The sequence below is a fragment of the Schistocerca gregaria genome, chromosome 6, assembly GCF_023897955.1.
Source record: "Schistocerca gregaria isolate iqSchGreg1 chromosome 6, iqSchGreg1.2, whole genome shotgun sequence".
NCBI lineage: Eukaryota > Metazoa > Arthropoda > Insecta > Orthoptera > Acrididae > Schistocerca > Schistocerca gregaria.
In genome coordinates this window covers 168,972,302-168,998,242 of record NC_064925.1, presented here as the reverse complement: position 1 = coordinate 168,998,242, position 25,941 = coordinate 168,972,302, and the positions used below count along the sequence as shown (strand labels likewise).

General features: G+C 43.1%; 1 protein-coding gene across 1 annotated transcript in view; it reads right to left on the bottom strand.

Moving 5' to 3' along the window:
* Positions 1–25,941, bottom strand: part of LOC126278781 (hemicentin-2-like) — a 732,365-nt gene that overhangs the window by 42,438 nt on the left and 663,986 nt on the right. Inside the window, exons 6-7 of the mRNA XM_049979058.1 lie at positions 18,096–18,230; positions 1,391–1,610 (exon numbers count right to left, since the gene is read on the bottom strand). Of these exons, the coding sequence (XP_049835015.1) occupies positions 1,391–1,610; positions 18,096–18,230 (355 nt within the window). The remainder of the gene's footprint in view (positions 1–1,390; positions 1,611–18,095; positions 18,231–25,941) is intronic.

Genomic DNA, 25,941 nt, shown 5'->3' with positions numbered 1-25,941 from the left:
TGCGATGAACTCTCGCACTTTTGCAACTTGTTTTTTTTATATATATTTTAGGCAGATTAGCCCCATGAGCGGAATAGCCCCGCTGTACCCTATGGCTGCGTACCATTTTGTAAAAAAAGTGGATCGCCACAACGTAAGAATACCGGAATCGCAGCAACCACATACAGTCAAGGAGATCCGTCAGCTGCTATATTCCAGTCTATGGTTTCCGATAAGAGTTTTACCCTCTGCGACCTCTTGTAATAACATGGAGGTTAACTTATCTAAGCTACCAAAAAAATGCCTCTGAGAACCATGGAACTTAACATCTACGGTCATCAGTCTCCTAGAACTTAGAACTACTTAAACCTAACTAACCTAAGGGCATCACACAACACCCAGTCATCACGAGGCAGAGAAAATCCCTGACCCCACCGGGACTCGAACCTGGGAACACGGGCATAGGAAGCGAGAACGCTACCGCACGACCACGAGCTGCGGACTATCTAACCTAGCACTCTGACCTGTCCCTTATTCTTGTCGTGTCGGAAATATCTGAAATTTGAAAGTGAACTTTTTCCTTTGAGTTGAGAAACTTTAATATTTGACAGGTATGAGAGACACCTCGTGTTCTAAGTAGGCTAGTACGTCAGGTTTACTTAGTAACAAAGCGTGTAATCTCCATAAAGGTGCAATAACCGGTTCCAATGGTGGCAAAATTTAAGAAACGAAATATGTTTAAGATTTTTGACAACTGTTACAGCGATGGGGTCAGTTTTTACATTACCGTACGAAGAAAGCTGCATAACTCACAAAATCTAACAGTGAACTCTACCAGGTATAAACACGACAAAGAATTCAAATATCTTCGGTGGTTTTTTACTGAAGCAACGGTAACTGAATCAGAAACTAAGGCTAAACTGCATTCAAGAAAACATGCCATTAATCGCCTAAACCCAGTATTAAAATCTAGAAAAGTATTATAAGAACCAGAACGAAGACTATATACAGCTTTAACAATACGGTTGTTAAACCTGCAGCATAGGAGAAAATGACCGAGCCGGGTCATTGAGACCATCGGCCTCAGGAAACGCGACTGAGACTTAGTTACTGGAGAATGAAGAAGGCTCCACAGTACATACTTCGAAAAACTATAGAAGGAGCCCAACATCGTTGGAGTGTTGGAGTGAAAAAATACTTGGCGCAGCTGGGATTATTGGAAAGCTGGAGACAGAAGTCAAAAACGGATGGGGAACCGTAACAGTGACGCGGCGTGGCCCTTAGGACCTAGTGGCATATCGTAAAGTAAGAAACAGAGAAGTTGTGATATGGTAGGACTGTAGAGCTTTCTACAAAAGTATCTGTCATTAAATTCTATCGGTATGCGTCAGCAGGTGTGTCATGCACTCACCCTCCGAGACGAAGACGTTGATGGTGTCGGTCTCGGCTCCGGGCGCCCCGCAGGTGTAGTTCCCGGAGTGGGCAGTCGTGGCTCGCGACACGACCAGCCTAGAGTGAGTTTTGGGTCCCGGCTCCGTGACCACGGAGACGCCGGGAGTCGAACCCACGCCTTCGACGCCCACCTCGCGGTCGTTGTGCCGCCAGAACACGTACTGCGGCGACAGAGGACTCTGCGGAGACAGGCGTGCAAGAAGTCACATTACCTTCTGGGACTTAGCACGATCCAGTGAGATAGCTATTGGATGTCGATGTAGCTGCTTTCTATTCAGTTCACTCTCCTTTATTGTATTACAGTTTCTAACACTGTAAAAAAATTTTAACATCGCCTGGCAAGCCTTATTTTCATACTCATATTTTTTTAAAGTATTATCATCAGAAATTTCAGCTTGTTGGACTAGGGGGAAAACCGCAGAAGTTTACGTCTTGTGAGCAGACTGCCATGTTGACGGCAAGTATGGAGGTGAATTATGTTGCTAGGTCAGAATCACACCGCGTTGAAGAAACCAATCCACATAGGTTCCATGGCCGCTTGACCGAGATGCCGCTGTCTGTGTACGGGAATGTTCTATTATGACTCTCAAGTTCGTAATGTGAAGAGCTCCGCTAGAAATCAGGCAAAATACTTTGCGCGAAGAGATTCTTCTCTTTCTCTGTCTCATACCTATTATCGTTTTTGATATCTAAAGATCTTTTTCTGTAAAAGATGCTGGTGGCCTAATAACTACGTGACTTTTAACGACTTCCCTTTCACTTTCAGCTTCAGTAAGTCCGCGATACCTGTTAATAATTGGGACTTGATTCAAACCCATTTCCCTCGGTCACAGAGCATCGTTAAAGTCATGAACAATGGGTGGATCCCAAATTGAGAATATTGTTACTCAACCTATGACACAGAATCACTGTAGGAATTAAAATTCATATTCCCGTTTTTCCCCAGTCGGATGCCAAAACTATTGCCAGATGTAGCACTGTGATAAAAAAAAAGAAAAATAATACTGCATACATATGAACAAACAAACAAAAAAATGGTTCAAATGCCTCTGAGCACTATGCGACCTAACTTCTGAGGTCATCAGTCGCCTACAACGTAGAACTAATTATACCTAACTAACCTAATGACATCACACACATCCATGTCCGAGGCAGGATTCGAACCTGCGACTGTAGCGGTCGCTCGGTTCCAGACTGTAGCGCCTAGAACCGCACGGCCACTCCTTCCGGCTATGAACAAGCATAAAAAATCCAAACATACTGATTTGTAACCAATGTACTCACATTCAGTGACCAAAGCTATAATATATTACACGGGAAGCAGTGGCGGTTCAGTAAATTTCAGGACACAATAAACAGACATCGCTGAGTTATACCGGTACATCATCACTGTTGACAAGATGGGACACCTTTCAATCTGTGCCTATCAGAGAGAAATAAATGACAGTTAATTCGAACATAGGTAACAAGTTGGTACTGTGTACCGGACGTTAAGACAATGAGAGAAGCTTTGGTCTAACCGTAATCGTTGCGAAAGGCAGGGTTTGGCATTCGAGTCTCGGTCTTCCAGTCTTGTAATGCTCTTAACAGCGTATATTTAAATTAGAATAATCCATCCATAAATGGAGTTAAGAAACGTATGGTGCTAGTATTTGACATAGGTTCAACACTTGAGTGGAACACCGACAAGAAAATGGAGGCGAAAATCATAATGTAACCTATCTCTGTGCATATAAAGTGTGATCAGAAACAGGCTGAAAAGCTTGAAATAATATTGCATGGTAGATTGTTCTGAGAAATAATTGTTAAAAAGAGAATTCGCTACGTTGCGCCGTTTCGGAGGAAGTTAGCACTGCAGTTAGCCAATCATGCCGAAGCTGGCGCAAATTGAAGCGTTCCGCCAAAGATGGTGTCACCAAATGTGTTATTCGTTTGGTTTACTAAAACAGAACAAGAAAGCGTTGCAGCAATTGGAAATGGGGTGGTAGAAAGAATCGAACCCGAGCGAAAAGCTGAGCAGTCTCGTGCGTTATTATCTACGTAATTAGAACAACTGTCAACGGCGTACAACCACCTGACACAGTAACTTCAATGCAAATTGACTCGGAAACGGTGTAACGTATCGAATTGTTTTCTTAAAAGTTATTTCTCAGCACAATCTACCTTGCAACAACCTTACAAGCATTTTAAACTGTTTCTGACCACCCTGTATGCTTTCAGCTTTCGCTACCGCGATCTTAGAACAAGTCACCATAAAAAGTATAGGAAACCGCATCAGGTATGACATCTGCGTAGCATATCTGTACACTGCCAGCTCCACATATGAACTACCGTTATTTATGTTTCGTCTAGAATGCCAAAGTACATTTTAGAGGACCAATATGAATCACAGCGCATCTCTAAGAGCCGACAGAATACCATAAGAAGATAGGATCCAAAGGGGGACCACAGTGTAATGGAATTTCCGACTAACGATAAGAAACACTACTGTTCCAAATACGTCTGGTGCATGTATCTGCAGGTCAATCTACACACAACCTGTTATTACTGGTTATTGTTCCAGAGATATGCACCCTCTTACAGCATCAGATGCAACCAGGATACAATCACCACTAATATTGAGGCGCATGTCATGGCAGAAGAAACAGAAAAGAATTTATCTAATTTTCTAGGTAACGTATCTTGCTCTCGCTTACGTTTCTGTGATGTGTTAATTAAAACTATTCCGTTGTTAATATGGACCATGCAGTTTTCTTGTGCTTATCACACGTGCAAGCTCTCAGGCGAGTCTGCCAGGTTACAGTTCTATCAATGGATTTTAAAACGGCACGCTTCAGATTCCTCTTCATGAGAGAGAGAGAGAGAGAGAGAGAGAGAGAGAGAGAGAGAGAGAGAGAGAGAGAGACGGAGAGAGAGTGTGTAGAGAGTGATTGTAGTTAAACTTTCACTACTTGAGAGAGCGTCCGTGAGAAACGAATGATCGTATGAGAATGAAACTTTGTTTAGACATTTGTGAAGACAAATGCAAGAGATAAACATTTTAATTTTTAGCTGAGTGGGTAACACCAGTCAACTGTCTATGCTGCAATTTACAGACTTCGCTCAGTGTGACACCCTTCTTCATTCGCGAGTAGTGTAAAGTTTGGACAGATTCAGTTTCACAATCATTCGCAGCCCTTTTCGAAATGCGCACCATGGAGATTTCAGCTGTCGTGATGCAGTTGGTGCACTGCTTGAAGATCGCACAATACGTCCAGCTTTCTCAGCCATTGCATAGTAACGTCATTAAAAATTCGGCGCAATGGGCCTACCCCATGACGCCCTTCCTCTCTTCACAGATGGCTAGTTAATTCGAACTTCCGCATCATGTTATTTAACCAAAATGAGGAAAGAGGGCCTCTCCGTCTTCCTTTAATGCGTCGATACACTTGGAAAGCTGCAGAACTACTGTTTTTATAAAAGAGCTTCACGAGCAGGGCCCTAATCACCTTGTCGCAACCCATGTCGACAGTCTGCAACTGTAATGCATACCGACGCTTGTGTTTAAACCCTACTTTGGGGTACGATACTACCGTCTAACGGCAACTCGTGACTAACACTGCTAACGATGCAAATCCTGCAGCGCACGGTCTGAACCTCATTGCAATAAAGTTAGTTACCTATATGGTAAATAGTTCTGCGTCTACACTGGCTCAAGTAGCGAAACTTTAATTATACCCACCCTTCATATCACACTCTTCCCTGTCTCGCCGTTGCGCGTAGCTTACAGGTAGTGATGGTATCTGCTACCACCGCGGGCAAGAATCGATAGCGAAACTCGCTAATTGTGCTCAGACCGCCTTTGAACACCGGAAATTAATGCCTGCCCACGCTCACTACGGGAACGGCGCGCGGGGAGTGCCGCGTCGTTGCCGAGTTGCCAAGAACCTGGTGAGGTAAGTCTTCGGCAACACCTCCACAGCTTCCTGTCTGCTCCTTACTGCGTTAATTACACACCCTGAGAGGTTGTTTCTTAAAAGAGAAATTACAATGATAAACAAGATCGTTTCCATAGTTTGCTTTACTGCTGTTGTGACCTTCGGCCCGAGGACTAGTTATTGCAGCTCTCCGTGCTAGGGAGCAAGCCTTCTCACTCCCTCTTAACTACTGCAACCCAGATTCGTTTTACTGTAGTCAGCATCAGCAACATTTTCAACAACTACAGGAAAATAACACACAACCGCCTGCTGGTAAAATACTTGATTTATACTTATACAACCAATTTCAGTCGTCTGCCAGTATCAGGTTCATGAAATATCCACAGCATCAAATGGTTCAAATGGCTTTGAGCACTATGGGACTTTACTTTTGAGGTCATCATTCTCCTACAACTTCGAACTACTTAAACCTAACTAAACTAAGGACATCACACACATCCATGCCCGAGGAAGGATTCGAACCTGCGACAACAGCGGTCGTGAGGCTCCAGACTGTAGCGCCTAGAACCGCTCGGCCACTGCGGCCGGCTCCACAGCATCATGTGGGCGAAAAATAAAATCGTTATCGTCAAGTATGTTTTTCCTAACATAACGCTGTGAATAATGTTGAATTTCAGTTGGATGAACGAAATTCTGTGAATATTGATAGGTGTCATGTTGTAAGTAGACTGTTTAGGTTTCTTTGTTGGTAACGCCATGTAGCGCTCTGTATGAAAATCACGGGCTTTCCTGTGTTCAGTCTGTGGCTGGTTTGCATTGTTGTTTGTTACTGTGGTGTTGGGCAGCTGGATGTTAACAGCGCGTAGCATTGCCCAGTTGGAGGTGAGCCGCAAGCAGTGGTGGATGTGGGGAGAGAGATGGCGGAGTTTTGACAGCAGATGATCTGGACGTGTGTCCATCAGAGACAGTAAAGTCGTAAGACTGGATGTCATGAACTATATATATAATGACTTTTGAACACTATTAAGGTAAATAAATCGTTTGTTCTCTATAAAAATCTTTCATTTGCTAAGTATACCTCTCAGTAGTTAGAGCGTTCAGTAGTTAGTTTGAATCTTTTATTTAGCTGACAGTATTGGCGCTCGCTGTATTGCAGTAGTTCAAGTAAGGAAGATTTTTGTGAGGTAAGTGATTTGTGAGAGGTATAGGTTAATGTTAGCCAGGGCCATTCTTTTGTAGGGATTTTTGAAAGTCAGGCTGCGTTGCGCTAAAAATATTGTGTGTCTGTTTAGTGTTGATCAGAATAGGTAAAGAGCGAAATGTCTGAGTACATTCAGTTCTGGTAAGCTGTTTGAAAATCAAATAATGTAAGAGGTTTATCAGCAGAGTAATTCATAAATTTTCTAAGGGGACGTTTCAATGTATAATTCTGATATATGAATTTTTGGTAACTGAATAGATTGTGAGCGAGCAACGATGTTGTAAGCTGTATCGCAGAAGTTAATGATAGGTTTCATGTAAGATTTGGTATATTAATGTTTGGTATCTGAACCGACTGTGAGCGAGCAGCGAAGTTGTAAGCTGTACTGCAGAAGTTATGTGAGTATCTTGGAGTTCAGCTGTGTTAGACTTAAGCAAGTGAGGAAGCTATGGAAATATCGTGATTCAGATTTAATGTTTCACTTTATCATTCTGTTCAATCGACATAATTATGAAACTGACTTATGAAGGAAGAAATCTAATGGACAGGTAAATACAATAATGATGTTACTTTCTTCACTATTTCTGCGGCATCGAACTAACTTCTTTATGCCGGCCGGTGTGGCCGAGCGGTTCTAGGCGCTACGGTCGCAGATTCGAATCCTGCCTCGGGCATGGATGTGTGTGGAGTACTTAGATTAGTTAGGTTTAAGTAGTTCTAGGGGACTGATGACCTCAGATGTTGAGTTCCATAGTGCTCAGAGCCATTTGAACCATTTTGTCAAGTTGGCCATTAAGAACCACCAAAGCTGAAACATCCGTAAACAAACTTGCGAGAACTCGCCGTGTGTCAACAGCAAAGCAAACAGTCTACAGAATACGAAATAATAGGGAGTAATTTAACTACCGTTGCCACAGTTTTGCAATCAAAGTTTAAGAAAGTAATTTGGCGAAAACTGTCAGGGGTAGACGGTCCAGGGATTTTCTGGATTAAAATAATTTTCAAAACTTTGAACCAGGTCGGCACTACTGTCTCCTGCAGTACTTAATTCAAAAGGGTCGTAAAGGTAGCGCCCAACAGAGGCAAAAAACGCACATAAAATGACTTGGGAAATTTCACCAGAACGGGGGACTTTCGAGAAGGCGATCTCACTAAAAGCTTATAAACTTCCTGAGGCTTAAAGGCAGCTAACGTTTCATTACCTTTAGGTGTAGCTGTCCAATCCAAGATTCTGACTAGTGGGTTGTTAAAGATATCATTGGACGGATCGACGTCTTGGATGTCGACATAGTGTTGGTGTAGGACACGCACTATAGCAGCTTACGCCGTTACGATACGTCCGTCATTTCTAATGAGAGAATGAAGACAAGCGCACCTGCGCTGGGTCTGATGCCGAAGCAAGTGACAAGAAAGTCAGTTCCTCAGTCACTAATTAACGTTGCTTGGATCACAGTTTCAAACCTTCCAATTGTATCCTCTTCAAGATCAAAAATTTCTCTTTACACACCTAATATCCGCAAATCACAGAGGGACGTCATCCACAGCAACCTAAGGTTCACCGAGGCTGGGATTGTTAAATTCGTAAGATTTCCAAAAATCCCTAGTTTTGGCAGCACAAAAATGTATCAAAGCCATCTGAGCCTCGGTTTTTCCCGATGTCCACCAGTCGAGGATGAAAGAGTACTTCCCGTTGGCCGGAGTGTAAGCTCCCATACGGCTCGCATAATATCATCGAGAGAGATGCGGTGCCGACGAGATATACGGGTCCTGGAAATAACTTGTGACGTAAAACTAATCGGCTTGTCCGTCACACTTCGCGATTGCTCGGCACCGTGCAGGTCTCATGAGAAATCAATATGCTATTGAAAATGTACCCACTAAATGTCTTATCTTTGTTGTGTGCTGTGGAAAACTTGCAGAGTCACACAGTCAAGAATTATTAAACTGGTCTGTATTAGTCACTCGCTCCCCTCCGGAGACGGCTGCTTGCAGTCGTAAGATCTGTGATGCCACGTGAGTGACGTACGAACCTCAGCCAGTGTTCCTCTTGAGCCTCGGAAAGGTGTCATTTGGGTGAGCAACGTTTAATATCCACGGGTAAGAAACAATTTGACTGTTGAGAGTTGCAGTCACAGAGCAGTTATCCGTAAAGGAAGCAGGGATGACTTCAACATTAAGAATACTATCGCGCAGGGAGTCTGAGAAGTAAAAAAGTATCTGATCTGCTACTAGACGTCGCAGTAGAGTGGATAGATTTAACTAAAGTCGGGTATTCATATATCCAGACGTCTTTCAGTGGTAAGGAGCGAACCATTTCATGTAATTCATGACAGGAATTTAGATTTAAAGATTAATCTGCAACACGCAACACAGTTAAAATCATCACCCATCAGAATACCCCAAGGTAACTTACGAAACAGAGAAACCATTTCCTGCTTACAGAAACGCGAATGATTCACTGTGGGACCAGTCCCAGAAGGTGCGTATAAAAGAACGAAGGTAAGATTAAGAAATATGATAACCTGTGCCCCTGCCAGAATCCAACATTTCCACTTCAACAATCGGAATTATTTCGCAAAAGAATATGGCGGTCCCCGTAGAATATTCGGGTGCTATATTAAAGATCATACGGAAAGAGGATAAGGAGAAATGCCTAATTAACACCTCCTGTAAGAATACTGTGTTAGCACATGCATCATAAATGAACTCACGCAACGAAACTGATTGCAATTCTGATTCCACATTATTAACGTTTAAGGAAAGAAGCGCAGTTATACAGGGATGTGCGGAACGTACCGAGAAAAGTTATTTAGACAGCTGAGCGTCAAGATCCTCTGCGGAGTTCACAAAGAAATAAAATATCGGGGAACCAAAACCGCCGCCATCTGAATTATTTTCCTAGATTTATTACGTTCCACACCCTGTTTCTGACGGCGAAGTGGCATAGCGTTCTCTGAAGACGGAGGTGTGAGAGGGTTCAATGGCAAAGCTTGCTGTCCCTCAGAAGAAGAGACAAGTAATGCAGGTCCACCCACTAAGGCGAAAAGCATTCTGAGAAACCACCAAAGTAACAGGTGATAATTTGTCGCTAATTTTGTTCTCCTCTGCAGATACTATAGGCACCAAATCCAGGAAACCGTCGGCGGCTGAAGACGAAGGAAGAATAGAACATTTCCACGTCTCAGGCCATTAGGGGGACACAAACAAGAAAGCGGGAACCCGGCTCTCTCTCCGTACAGAGACAGCTGGGAAGGAGCCACTTCCCGAGCAGAGGGCATGCTGGAGATAACGTCTTCGTCACTCACCGTAACAAGGGCGGGAGGTATTGTATTATCGAAAAAATCGGTGTGGATGTAAGTCGGTAACCACACAATTCTAAAGGTGATGGAATCTTGAGTTTGATATGCATTTTCACGGAACGTATTCCGCTATAACTCTGTCATCTGTGTTGAGGAGACCAGCGTTCACGACGGACGATTTTAATGTTACCACACGGATTCAATAGTCCTTTAGAAAGACTTCGTCTACCCTCGGCGGGAGGTTGAACAGTCGAACATTGGTATAGTCAATTTTATAATCTGCGAGTGATACCATACTAACGGAACTATCGTTATGCTTGAATGGGACTTTAGAAGCATGTCGCTACTGTAATTATTCAAGGTAGATGGGATCCATAAACATAATGTAAAACAAGCACTCGTCTGCGTCCAAAGAAGCGGTGTGGACCTCATCAGAGTTTACACGAACTGTATTACAAGGCAGTCTGGGATTTCTAGAGACTCGGGCTGCACTTGTTGAGTTGCTTTATCGAAAGTAAAGCTCACAGTACCTTCTCGTGGAAAACACGTGGAAACCACGATAGCCATAGTGGAGCGGCCGACGCAGCTGCAAGTAGACAAACACAAACGTTAAGGAGAAATGGAGGCGCTACGACTCACTCGACAAACAGAACTACACTAACGAGCATAACTGCACACAAGCGGCGCTGCGGCAAGTAAGATAAACAAGAACCTTCCCGCTGTGATCTTGGAGCGGGAGTAACCACTAAGCCATCCGCACACAGTGGTCATCGCAACTGCACAGACAACCCTAGCACGCCTCCAGTCAGACCCCAATTCTCAACTTATCCAAACACTACTAACGTAGAGCCCTTTGCACGTAATCCTCGTTATTCGCGGCATTTCGTTATTCTCCTTAAAAGTTCGAACCTCGTTTGCATCTGCACTGAATAGATCGTAGGCCGTGACGAATTAATTTGTTTGTGTGTGTGTGTGTGTGTGTGTGTGTGTGTGTGTGTGTGTGTGTTCTTTCCGAATTCCACACAGACGACCTGCTGCTGATGGTACGGTCACGGCAAGAGACGACTAGCGTGCTTGATATGATCTCCACATATGGGAACGTGGCAAGCAGTCGTTCGAGTGTTGCTAAATATACAGAGATGCCAACTGGCCACGCTCTCACTCGAGATAAATTAGCGCTTCTACGTTGAGTCCAGAGCTTCTGACATCATAGCATCGTCTTTATGACCACCGCCTGTCGCACTGCTGTTGTCAATGTCCCTCGAAGACAGCAGTGCGATCTACTAGCAAGCATGAGACCTGGGTTCGAATTCTGGTTTGGCACAAATTTTCAACTTTTCCGATTGATTTCAATCGATACCCGCTTGCACCAAATGTTTGGAATACCTTTCTATCTTAATTATATTTTCTGCTGGATCAAATTGTGTTGTTTTATATGGCGAACAATGCCGAGTGTCCTGTAGGATTTTATGCAACGCACTCGCACCCATGTCCAACTTTCGGTCAATTCCTCGTGAAAAGCATGTTTGCACACAACTGCTCGACCTCTCCTTTAATCTTGTGGCCACATCTTTGACTGACGTTGTATGAACTACTCTCCCCCCTCTGCCACACTTCACTTCAAGACAAACTGTCTTTTCCAATTTCGCAATCATTTTCACCAGACCCTTAGCAGACAATGGACCAATGCCTTTTACCATATTAGTGTCCGGTACTTCCGCAGCGCTATCGGCGCACAGTAATCGATCTTGTATAAGAGCTTTGACAGCAGTCCGCAATCCTTCACGGTGAGAGACGTGTTGAGCCATTCGGAGAGCCGTGTGCAGCGCTCTGTCGGTATTCATACTTTGTAGCATACAGCGCCATCTGTTGCTAAGTTTTGTAATTCTTTGTCCCATGGTGTTTCCTCTGCGGCAATAACAAGCTGTTAAAATTTGACTTCATTCTGAGCGGTGCATCACTTTCTACACCATTTTGAAGCTGAAATTTTAACTATGGACATCGTGTATCACTGATAAGTACGTTGATTAAGTCAAGGAGCATGGTCGCAACGATTTTTCCATTTAAAACTCGTTATTGTTGAATTTATGGAGGAAACGAAGTGCAACGACGAAAATAACAACATACGAAATGGATTGCAGACCTCGCATTTTAAGTGGGATTGACTGCACACCGCCTACAGTGAAACATTGCGAGGTGAAAAATAACTTCCTTTTTATTTCATGGGGAGAGGTTCATCATCATCATCATTTAAGACTGATTATACCTTTCAGCGTTCAATCTGGAGCATAGCCCCCTTATATCTTAGGAGTCCCTGGTTTGTTAGTTAGAGGTGGGACTCTGTCACCTCCAAAGGTCCGAGGCATTTTGCTCTGATTGTTGCCAGCATCATATTTAAAGTACCAGGGAAGCAGGTTGCTAGCCTTACTTGTCCCGAGTCCCATTGGGTTTTACCCGTAACGGCTGAGGTACTAACCGGTGGGTTTGGTAGTCTTTGCCGTATGAGCACAAAGGTGACCACGACTCAGTATATGTCCGAGATGCACAGCCTTATTCCAAAGTAACTGGTATTGCGACTGTCAGGACCACTTACTTGGCCACTCATACGTTGTCCGGGTTCATGAACTAGGACATGACTACAGGAACCCAAACCAAAAGGACACAGTCCGACAAACGCTGTCCAGTTGTCTTAGCTCACTGGCGTTAAGGAAAATGCGAGGATTGATTAAATATTCTGGCGTCGAAACAATTACAGCGATAGTTTCTTGCGCGTTTTGAGGAGACTATGGATCTTATGTCTGTTTCCAGACCGTTTGAAGTTTCAGTTGAAAACATACCTGTGGATTTCCGGATGCAACAGAGTCATCAGCAAGGTAGTTCCCATTTGATGACAAATGCTCTTATGTTCAAACTGCCCCACAAGTCTACATTGCTTTCCTCAGGAAGAGTTTCCACGTCTCCGAATTGAGTTTGCATAAGTGCTACATTATTTTCATCAACGTGAGTACGTGAAAGGCCGTTTTCAGTTATGAAATTAAATGTCACTTTTACGTGACAATATGAATTCGAAAATATGCAATTGTTTGTCCATAAGTTAACAGTTTTTACCAAATAAAAAATTACATTATATGTTGAGAAATCCTACAGTAGTTACACTACTGGCCCTTAAAATTGATACACCACGAAGATGACATGCTAGTTACAGACGCGAAATCTAACCGACAGGAAGAAGATGCTGTGATATGCTAATGATTAGCTTTTCAGAACATTCATACAAGGTTGGCACCGGTGGCGACACCTCCAACGTCCTGACATGAGTAAAGTTTTCAACCGATTTCTCATACACAAACAGCAGCTGACCGACTTTGCCTGGTGAAACGTTGTTGTGATGCCTCGTATAAGGAGGAGTACTGCGTACCATCACGTTTCAGACTTTGATAAAGGTCGGATTGTATCCTATCGCGATTGCGGTTTATCGCATCGTAACATGGCTGCTCGCGTTGGTCAAGATCCAATGACTGTTAGCAGAATATGGAATCGGTGGGTTCAGGAGCGTAATACGGAACGCCGTGCTGGATCCCAACAGCCTCGTATCACTAGCAGTCGAGATGACAGGCATATTATCCGCATGGCTGTAGCGGATCGTGCAGCCACGTCTCGATCCCTGAGTTAACTGATGGGGACGTTTTCAAGACTACAACCATCTGCACGAACAGTTCGACGACTTTTGCAGCAGCATGGACTATCAGCTCGGAGACCACGGCTGCGGTTACCCTTGACGCTGGATCCCCGACAGGAGCGCCTAGATGGTGTACTCAACGACGAACCTGGGTGCACGAATAGCAAAACATCATTTTTTCGGATGAATCCAGGTTCTGTTTACAGCATCATGATGGTCGCATTCGTGTTAGAGACATCGCGGTGAATGCACATTGGAAGCGTGTATTCATCATCACCATACTGGCGCATCATCCGGCACGATTGTGTAGGGTGCCACTGGTTACACGTCTCTGTCACCTCTTGTCGGCATTGGCGGCACTTTCTACAGTGGACGTCACTACAGCCCGTGGCTCTACCCTTCATTCGATCCCTGCGAAACCCTAAATTTCAGCTGGATAGTGCACGACCGCATGTTTTCTGGATGCAGAAAATGTTCGACTGGTGCCCTGGCCAGCACATTCTCCAGATCTCTCACCAACTGAAAACATCTGGTCCTTGGTGGCCGAGCAACTGGCTCGTCACAATATGCCAGTCACTACTCTTGATGAACTGTGGTATCGTGTTGAAGCTGCATGGGCAGCTGTACCTGTACCTGCCATCCAAGCTCTGTTTGACTCAATGCCTAGGTTTATCAAGGCCGTTATTACGGCCAGAGGTGGTTGTTCTGGCTATTGATTTCTCAGTATCTATGCACCCAAATTGCGTTTAAATGTAATAAAATTGTTCAAATGGCTCTGAGCACTATGGGACTTAAGAGCTGTGGTCATCAGTCCCCTAGAACTTAGAACTACTTAAACCTAACTAACCTAAGGCCATGACACACATCCATGCCCGAGACAGGATTCGAACCTGCGACCATGGTGGTCGAGCGATTTCTGACTGAAGTGCCTAGAACCGCTCGGCCACTCCGGCCGGCAAAATGTAAATACATGTAAGTTCTAGTATAATATGTTTGTCCAATGAGTACCCGTTTATCGTCTTCATTTCTTCTTGGTGTAGCAATTTTAATGGTCAGTAGTGTAAATAACACTACAAATTTGTTTTGCTCTTGATTTTTTGATCTGTGTTCTTGAGATGTGTGAAGTATAGAAACTAGCTGTATGCAGTGAAGCTAAATTGTCATTTAAATGCAATGCGTCGCAGTTTCGTCCTCGTTCCTTTTCTCTCTGTTAGTGTGACGTGGCGCTGGGGGACATGTGAATCTCTTGTGTTCAGGTTTTCCCACTGTTCATGACTGATTACCACACATTTTTTCTGTACTTTTAAGTACGTTTAACTTGCAAAGGTGTGTGATCTAAAATGAAGCGAAAGGTAAGCTACAAGCAATCATACTTTTCCAATACAAGATATGTAAGTGAAATGCACGTGTCTGACAGTCATTTCGCAGCCACTGTTATGTACTATTAAAAGGTAAGTGGCCTATTTATAAACTGAGATCGTACACATCCATTGGTTAAAAATCATATTTTTAAACCGCTTATTCTTCAAAATCGTTTGAGAAACGTTACGCAGCTAAAAGATCACGCAGTAAGAAAGAAGAAGTTTTCTTTCTTCACAAGGAGAAACAGGTTCGAAAACCCTTCACTTGTTTTGGCAGCGTGAAAATCGGAAAGCGATTTTTCCCCATTCTTTAAGCAGTCATGCGATCCAGTCCATTGACCAATATCATCAAGCAGGTGTTAAGGGACCACTCCTACGGACATGTCAAGAGGGAGATGTGCCCCTACACACGTACCTCTATATGCGTATGATGCAAGCAAAGGTAAGCACCTCGAGTAGGCGCAAGACGTACAGTTGTAAGCGCACCTCCAGGACACCGAAACGTAGAGTGCAAAAACTTCCGTCGACTATGTGGGAATGCGGGCCTTGTCGGCGAAACTCATTGATGAAATCTTCTCCTGTTATCAGACGAGTCTTAGCATAGTGCTGCCTCAAATATTTCGATGAGTTTTCTTCTGGTCATTTTCAAACAAATTGGCGGGTTCATGTCCTGTACATTCCCTTACTGCCGCTGCGAGGTCAACGGGTGGACCACTCACCAACCTCCGGAAAAACTACCACAGCCAGCTGGGAAGAGAGGTTCTAGCTGTTGAGTCCTGGTGTAAGGTGTCAGGCATATCCAACACCTTCCATGAAAACCCTAACATGATAAGAAAATCCAATAGTATGTCATATAGCTCCGAATAAATGGTGACATTAAATTAACCAAAGTAATACGAGTAACGAGTGAGCAAATGGAATACCACAGACTAACACAAGAATGCCTAAATGCATGTCGTACCTTCCCACCGTGAGGCAGACGCAGTTCCGAGGGGAGAAACGACAACAGAAGCCGAGAGCAGAACCGTGTTAAGTTGGAAGGCCCTACGATAAGGGACGGACTGGACACCCACGTCGCCAGCCTACCTCTAAAACTACCACGCGCACGTTTTAGCGTGAGACTTTCTCGCGTCTCTGTTACGTCAAGGACCACCCCCCAGAACATGTTAAAAGCTAGAGCTCTCCAGAAAAACAGTATAGATCTTACGATAACACAAAAAGGGCCACTACCACCCGCAAGTTTTAGCGTGAGACTTTTTTACGTGTCTGCTACATTAGGACCACCCCACAGCCCATGTTAAAAGATAGAGCCCTCCAGAAGAACAGTATAGATCTTTCGATAACGCCAAAAGGACCACACCACCTGCAGGTTTTAGCGTGAGACTGTTTCGCGTCTCTGTTACGCTGCAAACTTCAAAAACATTGCCCCACCACGAAAAGTATAACGTTTCTCATTGGATAGACAGAAATTTTGTAGGCAGAGCTTAAGGTTAACATTGAGATCCTGACTGGTCAGATGAAAATACTGCCAGATAGTTTTTTTTAAACCAACTTCGGTAAATTGTAGTAAGGAGAAGTTAGAAGAGAGAGTTGCTTCCGAGACGGCGAGGTGAGCGGAGCTGCGCCGGCCGCCGCCCCTGACGAACACCAACAAGGTAATGAACGCACGCCATGCCGCATTTTTGAGCGCATAAAGCTTCATTCAGAACTGCAGAAGTCTCATCTGTTACACCCCCTTTCTTGCGTAATACTAGTGTCGATCGTTAATTAAAACTCATGGTGTTCACATTTGTCACTTGAAGTAAAGATCTGAAACGGGATGATTTTTCTGTTATATAGTTATTGAGAAGCTACATCAGCCACTGTAATTTACGACAAGTTAGATAAGTAATTAAAGATAACTGAGGGTCACTGTAGACCGTTTTCATAGTTTTCTCTTTTGTGAAACTTAATTTAAACCTAGATTATAGATGTGATATGGAATAGCTCATCCTTCGATCCAATGTAGAACTTGGGAACCCATTCAGGGAATATTCGTTCACATTTTTGTTGAACGCAGTTGGTTTTTACCATTCTGTATTAAAACATTTCCTTTTATCAATAGTGCAATTTATAAACGATGTTTTGTGATTAGAATATTCCAATGGTAAACGTAACTGCTTTTTCGACGTTATTTTACCAGCTAACTAAAAATAGGAAAGCCTTGAACCCCTTCCACTAAATTTAGTTAGTATTAAGATTCTTTTACAGGGAGTGCAGTGGAACTGACGCTGAGATCATTTAATATTTGGTTATATCATCGCTAGCCTCACTGAACTCTTCTGAATTCTACATGTCATGTGTGGTCTGGCATCTCCTTACCAGCAACAGGTCCCAGGTTCAAACTAGTTGATTCCCTAAAAAACACGCTCAGACCGTCATTGCGCGAAATCGGTAGGGAGAGACGGTATAGAACAAACCGACACCTCCATGAATGTTTAGACTGGTGCTGCCTGTCGGTTCAGCCCGCTGCCCCTGCCGCTTTTACATTGGAGCTTTTCCGACGTGTTGCTTTTAACGCCGCATTCCATGCGGACCCTAACTGGAACTGGTGGCGTGGTAGACAATACGGTCATGCGTTCTTAGTTTCACTGCTGCTATGATGACTGAATCCCAGAAGCCATTGATGTGGCAGAGCACCGTTTTCCGGTTTGTTTTTCAACCACGACTGCGACAGCTCTTGCGGAGGCATGCGACTGGCCCATGTGCTGGGTGCTCGTCAGAGCAGTCGGAGGTCCCGCAGCTATAAAGGAACGAACACACACCTGACAATTCACCTGAAGATGATGGACAGAAACTAGTTCGAAACCTTGCGACAACAAGACGCGACGACTCGGCTGATAACCTGAGAAGGTTTCAGTAAGGGTTCGTTCCCTACATGTTGCTGCTACTCGCACAGAATTACAACTCCATTATATGGACGTAGAGTCCAAGTACAATCGCTTGCATGTCAGACAGCATCACACCATGAGCTGCCACTAATTTGACACATTTCCGTCGTAATAGCACGGGACTGTTAAAAACAGAAATTCCGAATTGAAGCCTCATTCATTTTAATAATAAAAAATTCAACTGATTTCACATATACACACGCAGGGCGGAATATTTCGTTATAATGTATCTCACAACAAGTAAGCAGTGTTTTAGTAATGAGTGTAATAAACTCACATTCTCGATGATGCAGACGAGCGATATGGTGCTGCCTTCGCCGATGTGGTAGTCCCCGCTGCCCAGGATGAACGCCTTTGGCACCAGCACCAGGAGGTTGAAGTAGTGTGACATTGTGCCGCTACCAGTCGCCACCTGCCACATACACCGAAGGAGAGGTTTAGACAATGATTTTCAAGTAACGTGGTGAAACACAGGTACTAGCCAATTTCAAAATGGTGAAAATGGCTCTGAACACAATGGGACTTTACGTCTGAGGTCATCAGTCACCTAAAACTTAGAACTACTTAAACCCAACTAACCTAAGGACATCACACACATCCATGCCTGAGGCAGTATTCGAACCTGTGACCGTAGCCGTACGGCGGTTCCAGATAGTGGCGCCCAGAACTGCTCGGCCATTCCTGCCGGCACTAGGCAAGTATTTTCGAGGTATAGACAGTCGGAAGTGTGAGTGCCCACGATAGCCGAGACAAAAAGGGACCAAGTAGTGGAAATGGATGTCTATTCAATGTGTGTTTGTGTGTGTGTGTGTGTGTGTGTGTGTGTGTGTGTGTGTGTGTGTGTGTGAGTACGTGTGTGTGTCTGTGTTTCACGCGGATGGAGTGGGAGATAGAGAGACAATGCGAGAATGAGAAATAGAGAAGGGCTAGATTATATGAGAACATAGCCACGAATCTAGAGTAAGCACAGAACGTTCTCTGAACACCAGATGCAGGGTTGAGACCATAAAACTGTACAATAATGATCCTGAAGTGGGCTCCCAGTAAAAATGAGTCACCATAAAAGAAAGCTATTCAAAGAATGTAAGGTAATAGTACATAAATAGTTAACTAAGAACAAAAAAAAAAATAATCATTCTCAAGTGGTTCAGTTTGATAATAGCATCCACAACAGTAAATGACAAGACAAATTGCAACTCGAGGGCATAATATTGGTCGAGTGCTTAAGGGAACATATGATGTTCTGCAGTTATTGTGTTCTCAATTCGGAGAAGCAGGTTTCACCTGGTCATGCGTGCGCATTGCTGACGATGAGACAGAAACCACGCGGTTAGTATTGTAGAGCAGCTTTGCAAAGCTGACTGCGCTGCCATACACACAGTGTGGCCGCAATCCAGGTGATCGGTACGTAACACGCCGAATCATATCTGCGTGTTTGTATTGTTTCTGGATGAGCGCAGCGTTTAGATCGCGCCCGGGCAGCGACTGTGGGCAGAGTTCGTGCCGCTAGCAGGATGGCCGTTGAGCGGTGACACTAGCCTGTGGCTCGAGGAGAGGAAAGGGACAGGGTAGGTTCATGGGAGATTCCCGCCAGCCGGTTGTGACGTCAGCGTCCGGTAGCCGTTGTAACTTTCATGTTGCATTGTACTTATTTGTACACGGACAGCGCGAGCCGTGTTGAGCACGACGATGCAGGAGGTGCCAAACGAAAGACGATTTTAAACTTTCCGACACAACAAAAACTGTGGGCGGCTCACTCTCCGCTCTCTCAGCTTTAATTCCGCCAGTACCTCAACTCCTACCTTCCATTCTTCTGCGAAGGTACTAGCGGAAGTAAGGCTGTGAGAGCGGGTCGCGGGTCGTGAATGTGTAACTGAGTCGATAGGTAGAGCATTTGCCAGCGGAAGACAAAGGTCGGGATTTCCAGTCACAGGCTGGTTTTAATCTGCTAGGAAGTTTAATATCATCGCACACTCTGCAGCACTTTATTACGGAAAGAGAAACTGATTAAGAATACAATGATTTAATGATATGGCCTGGAAATGACACGTGACAGGCGATAAAATGTACTGAATGCAACAAATGTGCTAAATAATTCATAACTTTTAAACTAGTTATCCCACCAAAGAGATCGAGCACTCTTGACAAGATGCATCGACGGAGATTCTTACATACTCATTAACTGCACAAGAAACATTTTACCTTTAAAATCGATTGGAATCAGCATGCTTTCTGAATAAATCCAGGTACACTGTTAGGAAATATGTTCTGGCGGTGAGAACTGTTCATCACACGCACCATGTTAAGGTTTATTGTTGTATTATGCCTTTTTATTTTCTTGTGTATATTTGCATAGTCTTGCCTATAATTTATATTTAATTAAAAATTCATGAACTCTAATGACACCAATGGAAAGAGGAGACGTAATAATATAAAATTGGTCTACCATTCACATTTGCACCATCGGATTAAATGATGCAAACACAAACTGAAAATGATTAAAATTGCTGTGAGGGCAGACAACGACACCTACAATTCATTTTTATGAAAGTTTTTAGTGTGAAATTTTAGCTTGTAGGTAATGGCGTAAACAGAACTTTTATCACACTTGTGTGTAAAAGGCTGTGTAAAGGGACTGGTGATCACATAATATCCAAGTGTGACGTCAATGAAGGAGGTATCCTCGAGATTGGTGCAGAGAGTTTTTAATATTTCTGGCTCATTCGGCCATCATATTAGGCTCCAGGAAGGTATTCCCAGGGCAGTGGAGATGCAAGAGGCATAGAGATGACGCAATGTGGGATGAGGTACCCGCGACAGATGTTAGATTCGGTACCATTCCCGTGAGAAAGACCGCGTGCATGATGCTGCTGCTCTGTGACTGGCTGCTGTGTTCGGCAGTAGGGCGCCAAAACGTTAAACTTTAGTTGCTATTATTAATTAAAGCTGTCATATAAAGTCCTTCATTTTTAAAAAATAAACGTCTCTCAACAGCCACCTATCAATCAGCCATTTCCAAAATTATTAAAATCAAAGTATTACTAAAACAAAAGACTGACGATATTACTGCCGATGCACTTCGGTGGCGTCGGGTCACGCCTTGCTGGCTTGGTGCGCAAAGTGTCTCGGGCAGTCCGGCTCTCCAGTTCTGACCGTTCCAGTAGACAGACATGTTGTCTGTTATAGCAGTATTTGTTTCATGCAGTTTTATTTACTTCAGTTCCGACCGTCGCTAGGTACAGACATGTTGTCTGTAATAGTAATATTTCATTCATGTAATTTTATTTTCCAGTTCTGACGGTTCCAGTAGACAGACATGTTGGCTGTGGCATGATGTATTTCATGTTATTTTAGTCAGATATAATGACTGTGGAAAGATATGTTCAACACGTTGTGATCATGAATAGTTTCTCGTGTCTATATCAATAAAAACGCGAGTGGCATCCCAAATTAGTTATAGATTATTCGTAGCAGCAGTTCCTTGCGAAGTTATTTTCAGCCTCAAGAAAATGAATCCACGACCTGCATGCTGTTTTCTCTGCAGGATACATCATCATCATGAAGACAGCAGGTTAGTGAAGTGTACAAGAACTTATGTATTCCCCAGACGGCAGTGAAAACAATTAGGCACCTCACGTGTACTGCATGCACAGTGCAAATGTGCTCTGTGACACGTCATCTGCAATAATGCAGAGGAGGTAAAGAAGGATGAAAGTATTAACACTATCTCACTTTTATATTGTTTTTCTTGACATAAGTTGGAGAAAGTTTTCTGAAGGTGGTGACCGAGCCTTTATAAGGGCGGCGTCCACGCTCCTCAGGATTTGTTGTCAGCAGTCGGCAATCGCACAGTCTAGAGTTGGTGACTCGGTATGATCAGAGTTGGGAAGAGTTGTATGACATGACTCCCAGCTGCAGTCAGGCGACTGAAGTATTTTGCGTTCCGTGGGACTTAGAAATCTGCCGACACTTTTTGGACCCTTTTTGCAATGTTGGACTTACATGTTTGTCTGCATCATACATGGAATGCCAGCTAAAGTCGTGCAGCAGAGCATAGTTCTGGAATAATTAGCTCATGGCCCCTTGCCTGTGTCAATCACTAATGGCGTATAAGAAGAATGGTCGTCTTTAAGACTCTGTATTACGTCAAATTTACGGAATATTGTAATAGGGGTCATTTCGTGAAATGTATGAGGGGTGAAGTAATATGTTGTCCGGCGCTTTACGGGAAGTACTTACTTGAAATTGAGGTAGTGAACCTCTGAGTGAAGCACAATTCATCTATTGTAAAGTCTGCCACTGAAATTTGTTGAGTATTTATATAACGCTTTAATTATGGCTAAACGTACCCGTACATCGCTGTTCGTTCGATCTTCTCTACCTCTTTCTTTAGTCCTACCTAGTAAGGGGCTCATATCGAAGAACAGAACTCAACAATCGGTTGAACAAGCGCCTAGTGAGTCACTTCCTTCGTAGATTATTTACAGTTGCTTAAGATTCTTCCTATGAATCCGAGTTCTGCATCTTCTTTCCTAATGTTAGTGTTATTTGTTCGTTCCAATTAATGTCACCCTGGACAGTTCCTCCTACATGTTTCATAACAGATACTGTTAGCAACAGTTTGTCATCGTACCGTTCTTGGACTTAAAAGATTGTGCCACAGATGGAGTTGCGAGAACTTCCGTTAAATTTCTTAACAGATTGGCGTTCCAAACAGTGACTCGATGTTCGACTAGTCAGTTTATTGGTGAGTATATTTAAGTGAATTCATAGCTGTCAACACTGTCTGTTGTTAAATGAAACTAAAAGTTTACTATTATCAGTCACTGTTAATTTATCTGCACGACGCGTTTAATAGGTTACAACCGCCATCATCATGTGGATTTGCATTTGTTAACATGACATTTGTGTTTGTGTTGTGTTACGATTTTTTGGAGGAATTTGTAACACTTTCTAGTGGAAAAACAAAACACTATTTCAGAACATGGTTTTGGGTTCCTTTAGACAAAAAATTAAACGTTTATCTAACGGTAAACATAAAATAAGTAAAATAAAGTGAATCTGTGACTTCTGGAGGTACTTTGTTTTACTTATTTCATGTTTACCGTTATATACACGTTTAATTTTTGTCAAACGAAACCAAAATCCATGTTCTGAAATAGTGTTCTGTTTCTCCACTAGACAGTGCTACAAGTTCCTCCAAAATATCGCAACACAACACACAAATGTCATGCTAACAAATGTAAATCCTCATGATGATGGAGGTTTATCCCTTTGAAATCCGTCGTGGAGATAAATAAAAAATCACTGATAATAGTAAACGTTTAGTTTCATTTAATGTCAGTAACAGACACGGTAAAGCCTAACCTGAAATATTCGCATTTAAAGACAGTGTGGTGTCTTTCAGCTAATTTATTAATTAATTAAATTTCTGCTTCGATATCCACTATTGGAGGATCTATGCATTTTATTGATTCAACATAATGCCTTGTGTTGTCCCTCAATCAACAGTTTACTGAAAGCTTAGTTGGTAAACAAGCTAGGTATTTGAACTTGCAGAAGCAATTACGTTCGTTTTAGCAGGTTCTGGAGTTCTGACTAGTCTTGAATAACTATTTTACAATTTTCTTAGTTTTAAGGGTCGCAGTCGGAGGAAAAGTGTCCATATACTAACGTAGAGAGAGAGAGAGAGAGAGAGAGAGAGAGAGAGAGAGAGAGAGAGGGGGGGGGGGGGGAGGGAAAGCGATAGAGAGAGAGAAAGAGAGAGGGAGGGAGGGAAAGCGATAGAGAGAGAGAGAGAGAGAGAGAGAGAGAGAGAGAGAGAGAGAGACAATGTTTTTGCAACTAAACAGCGTTGCAGGCAGCACCACTTATAAGATTGTTATTTTCATACAAATATGTAATTTACCATTATCTGAATATTCCAGCTTATTGTTCTTCTCTTTTCTCCTTTACTTTACTTGTGCTACACAAACGACAACATGAGAAATCTCGTTCAGGAAGCATCCACAGGTTTTCATTAAAAAAGCACACAGCAGAGTGAGTCCCTTATGAACATACGATTTGAAAATGAAATAATCGTGACTTAGAAACGTTTTATTGCTGGTGTCGTCTCCTTGATGAAGAATCTCATATGATTTTTTTTCTAAGTATTAAGAAAACGACTTTCGCTCTCACGTCTGGTAAAAAATGAATACACACTGACAGCTTCAAGCATGTATGGAATGAAATGAAGTCCCATGCTTCTTGACAGAGCGTAGGGGAATGACGCGGGAGACACGCACCGCCATACTAGGCAAGGTCGTTGCCTTCCTCCGACCGTAATGGGGATGAATGACGATGATGAAGACGACACACAAACACCCAGTCATCTCGGGACAGGTGAAGATTCTTGGCCCCGCCGGGAATCGAACCCGGGACCCCGTGCTCGGGTAGCGAGAACGCTACTGCAGAACCACGAGCTGCGGACAAGTATATATGGGAAACAAAATAACGTTCTAACCTTTTTAGTGTATTTTAGACTCTGTGGTAAAATCCACTGAGACGGTACACACTCCATAGAGTGGAACGTTATCATCCATTACCGTAGCAACTTGCGGGTGAAGAGCAACGGTAAAATTTGAGGCTTCCTCCTCTAAAACATTTTCTCTTTGAGTATCAGAATGTGCCTTAACTTCGGTAAGAGCATGTTTCCAATTTTGTTGAAGTATTTCTGTAATGTGAAATTCTTAAACAACATGAATTCACCTAAATAGTACCTCAGTAAATAGATATATTACTGACATTGAAAGTGGGAATCAGCTCTGAAAATATGTACATCTTGGACCGTGCGAGCAAATGTTAGCACATATTTACGTGATATATCTGGTGAGCTACAGTCTGTTAGAGATATTCTTGCAGGAGTTGATGTTAGGGATATTATAGTATAGAATATGAAGAAAGTGATTTCGACATGCAAATATAGTTTTATGGAGATATGCACACTAAACCAAGAAATAAGAAAAGAACTACTTTCCCGTGCCAGTACATCGCCGTTATCGTGAATGTAATACTCTGTCAAAATCTGCCAACGCGACTGCCGACAGCGATGGGAATTTTCGGGTGCTTATCATTGTGTTACGCAGATGGCAGCACCGTCTAGATTATCTAATGCCGAGTACATTGGCCCCGCAAGGGAGGGCATAAATTACCAACCCATTAAAGGGCTTTAGACCATCGAAATATTGGAAGCACGTGAGGTATCCAGATACGTCGTAGGGAGAAACGCTTTACGTAACATATAGCAGTAGATAAAGTGGTGAGGTTGGTGTTCAGGCACACTGCGCTAGAGCAAAACGTTGGGAGTCACACTGAGGGGTAGATGAAAGAAAACAGAAGAAACTGATAAAGCACAAAATTAAGAGATAAATGATAGCTAAACAAACCCTTACGTTTGTATTCGCCGACCGTTTAAAACGTGTGGTAGAATAGCAAGCAAAAACTGGTATAATGAAAACTTCCACTCTCGACCTGAACGAACATTCACTTTGTTCCTCAGCATCAACGTCCAATATAATGTGTGAAATACATGTCCTTCAAAAATACAAAATCCTCATTGACGCCAATGATGACTAGCGCTTGATGAATGTAGGCATATATTGCCACCAAGCAAAATTTTTCAAATAAAACAATACGAGGAAGCCATTTGGGATAAAATTGTCGAGCATAAGTTCAGTCAATGTGTTTCTTTCATTATGTATGCTGCACTGTGAGACGTTCTTCCTGCAGCCATAGCTTCAGATGGCTCAATGAAGAATCTTATATGGCCGCCGTTGTAGTTCTGCCTATCTATCAGTAATATAAGTACAGAGGGGTCGTCCCTCATCCAGATATTTAACCAGCCTTTGGCTTATCTGCGCACTCTATTGTTTCAATTGCAGCTTAACTGGTACCGACCGAGTACTATAGGATTCATTCAAAATCAGTAGTTATAAATAGTCTTGTGGACTGCTCTGAAACATTATTTAATCAGCACTGCAACTTTCTCCGAGATACGTTTTTCGTCAGCAGTAAGCGTTCGCGACTCATATGAAATTGCGCAAACTATTAATTTCCCTATTTTCTGACACACTAGTTTACATTCA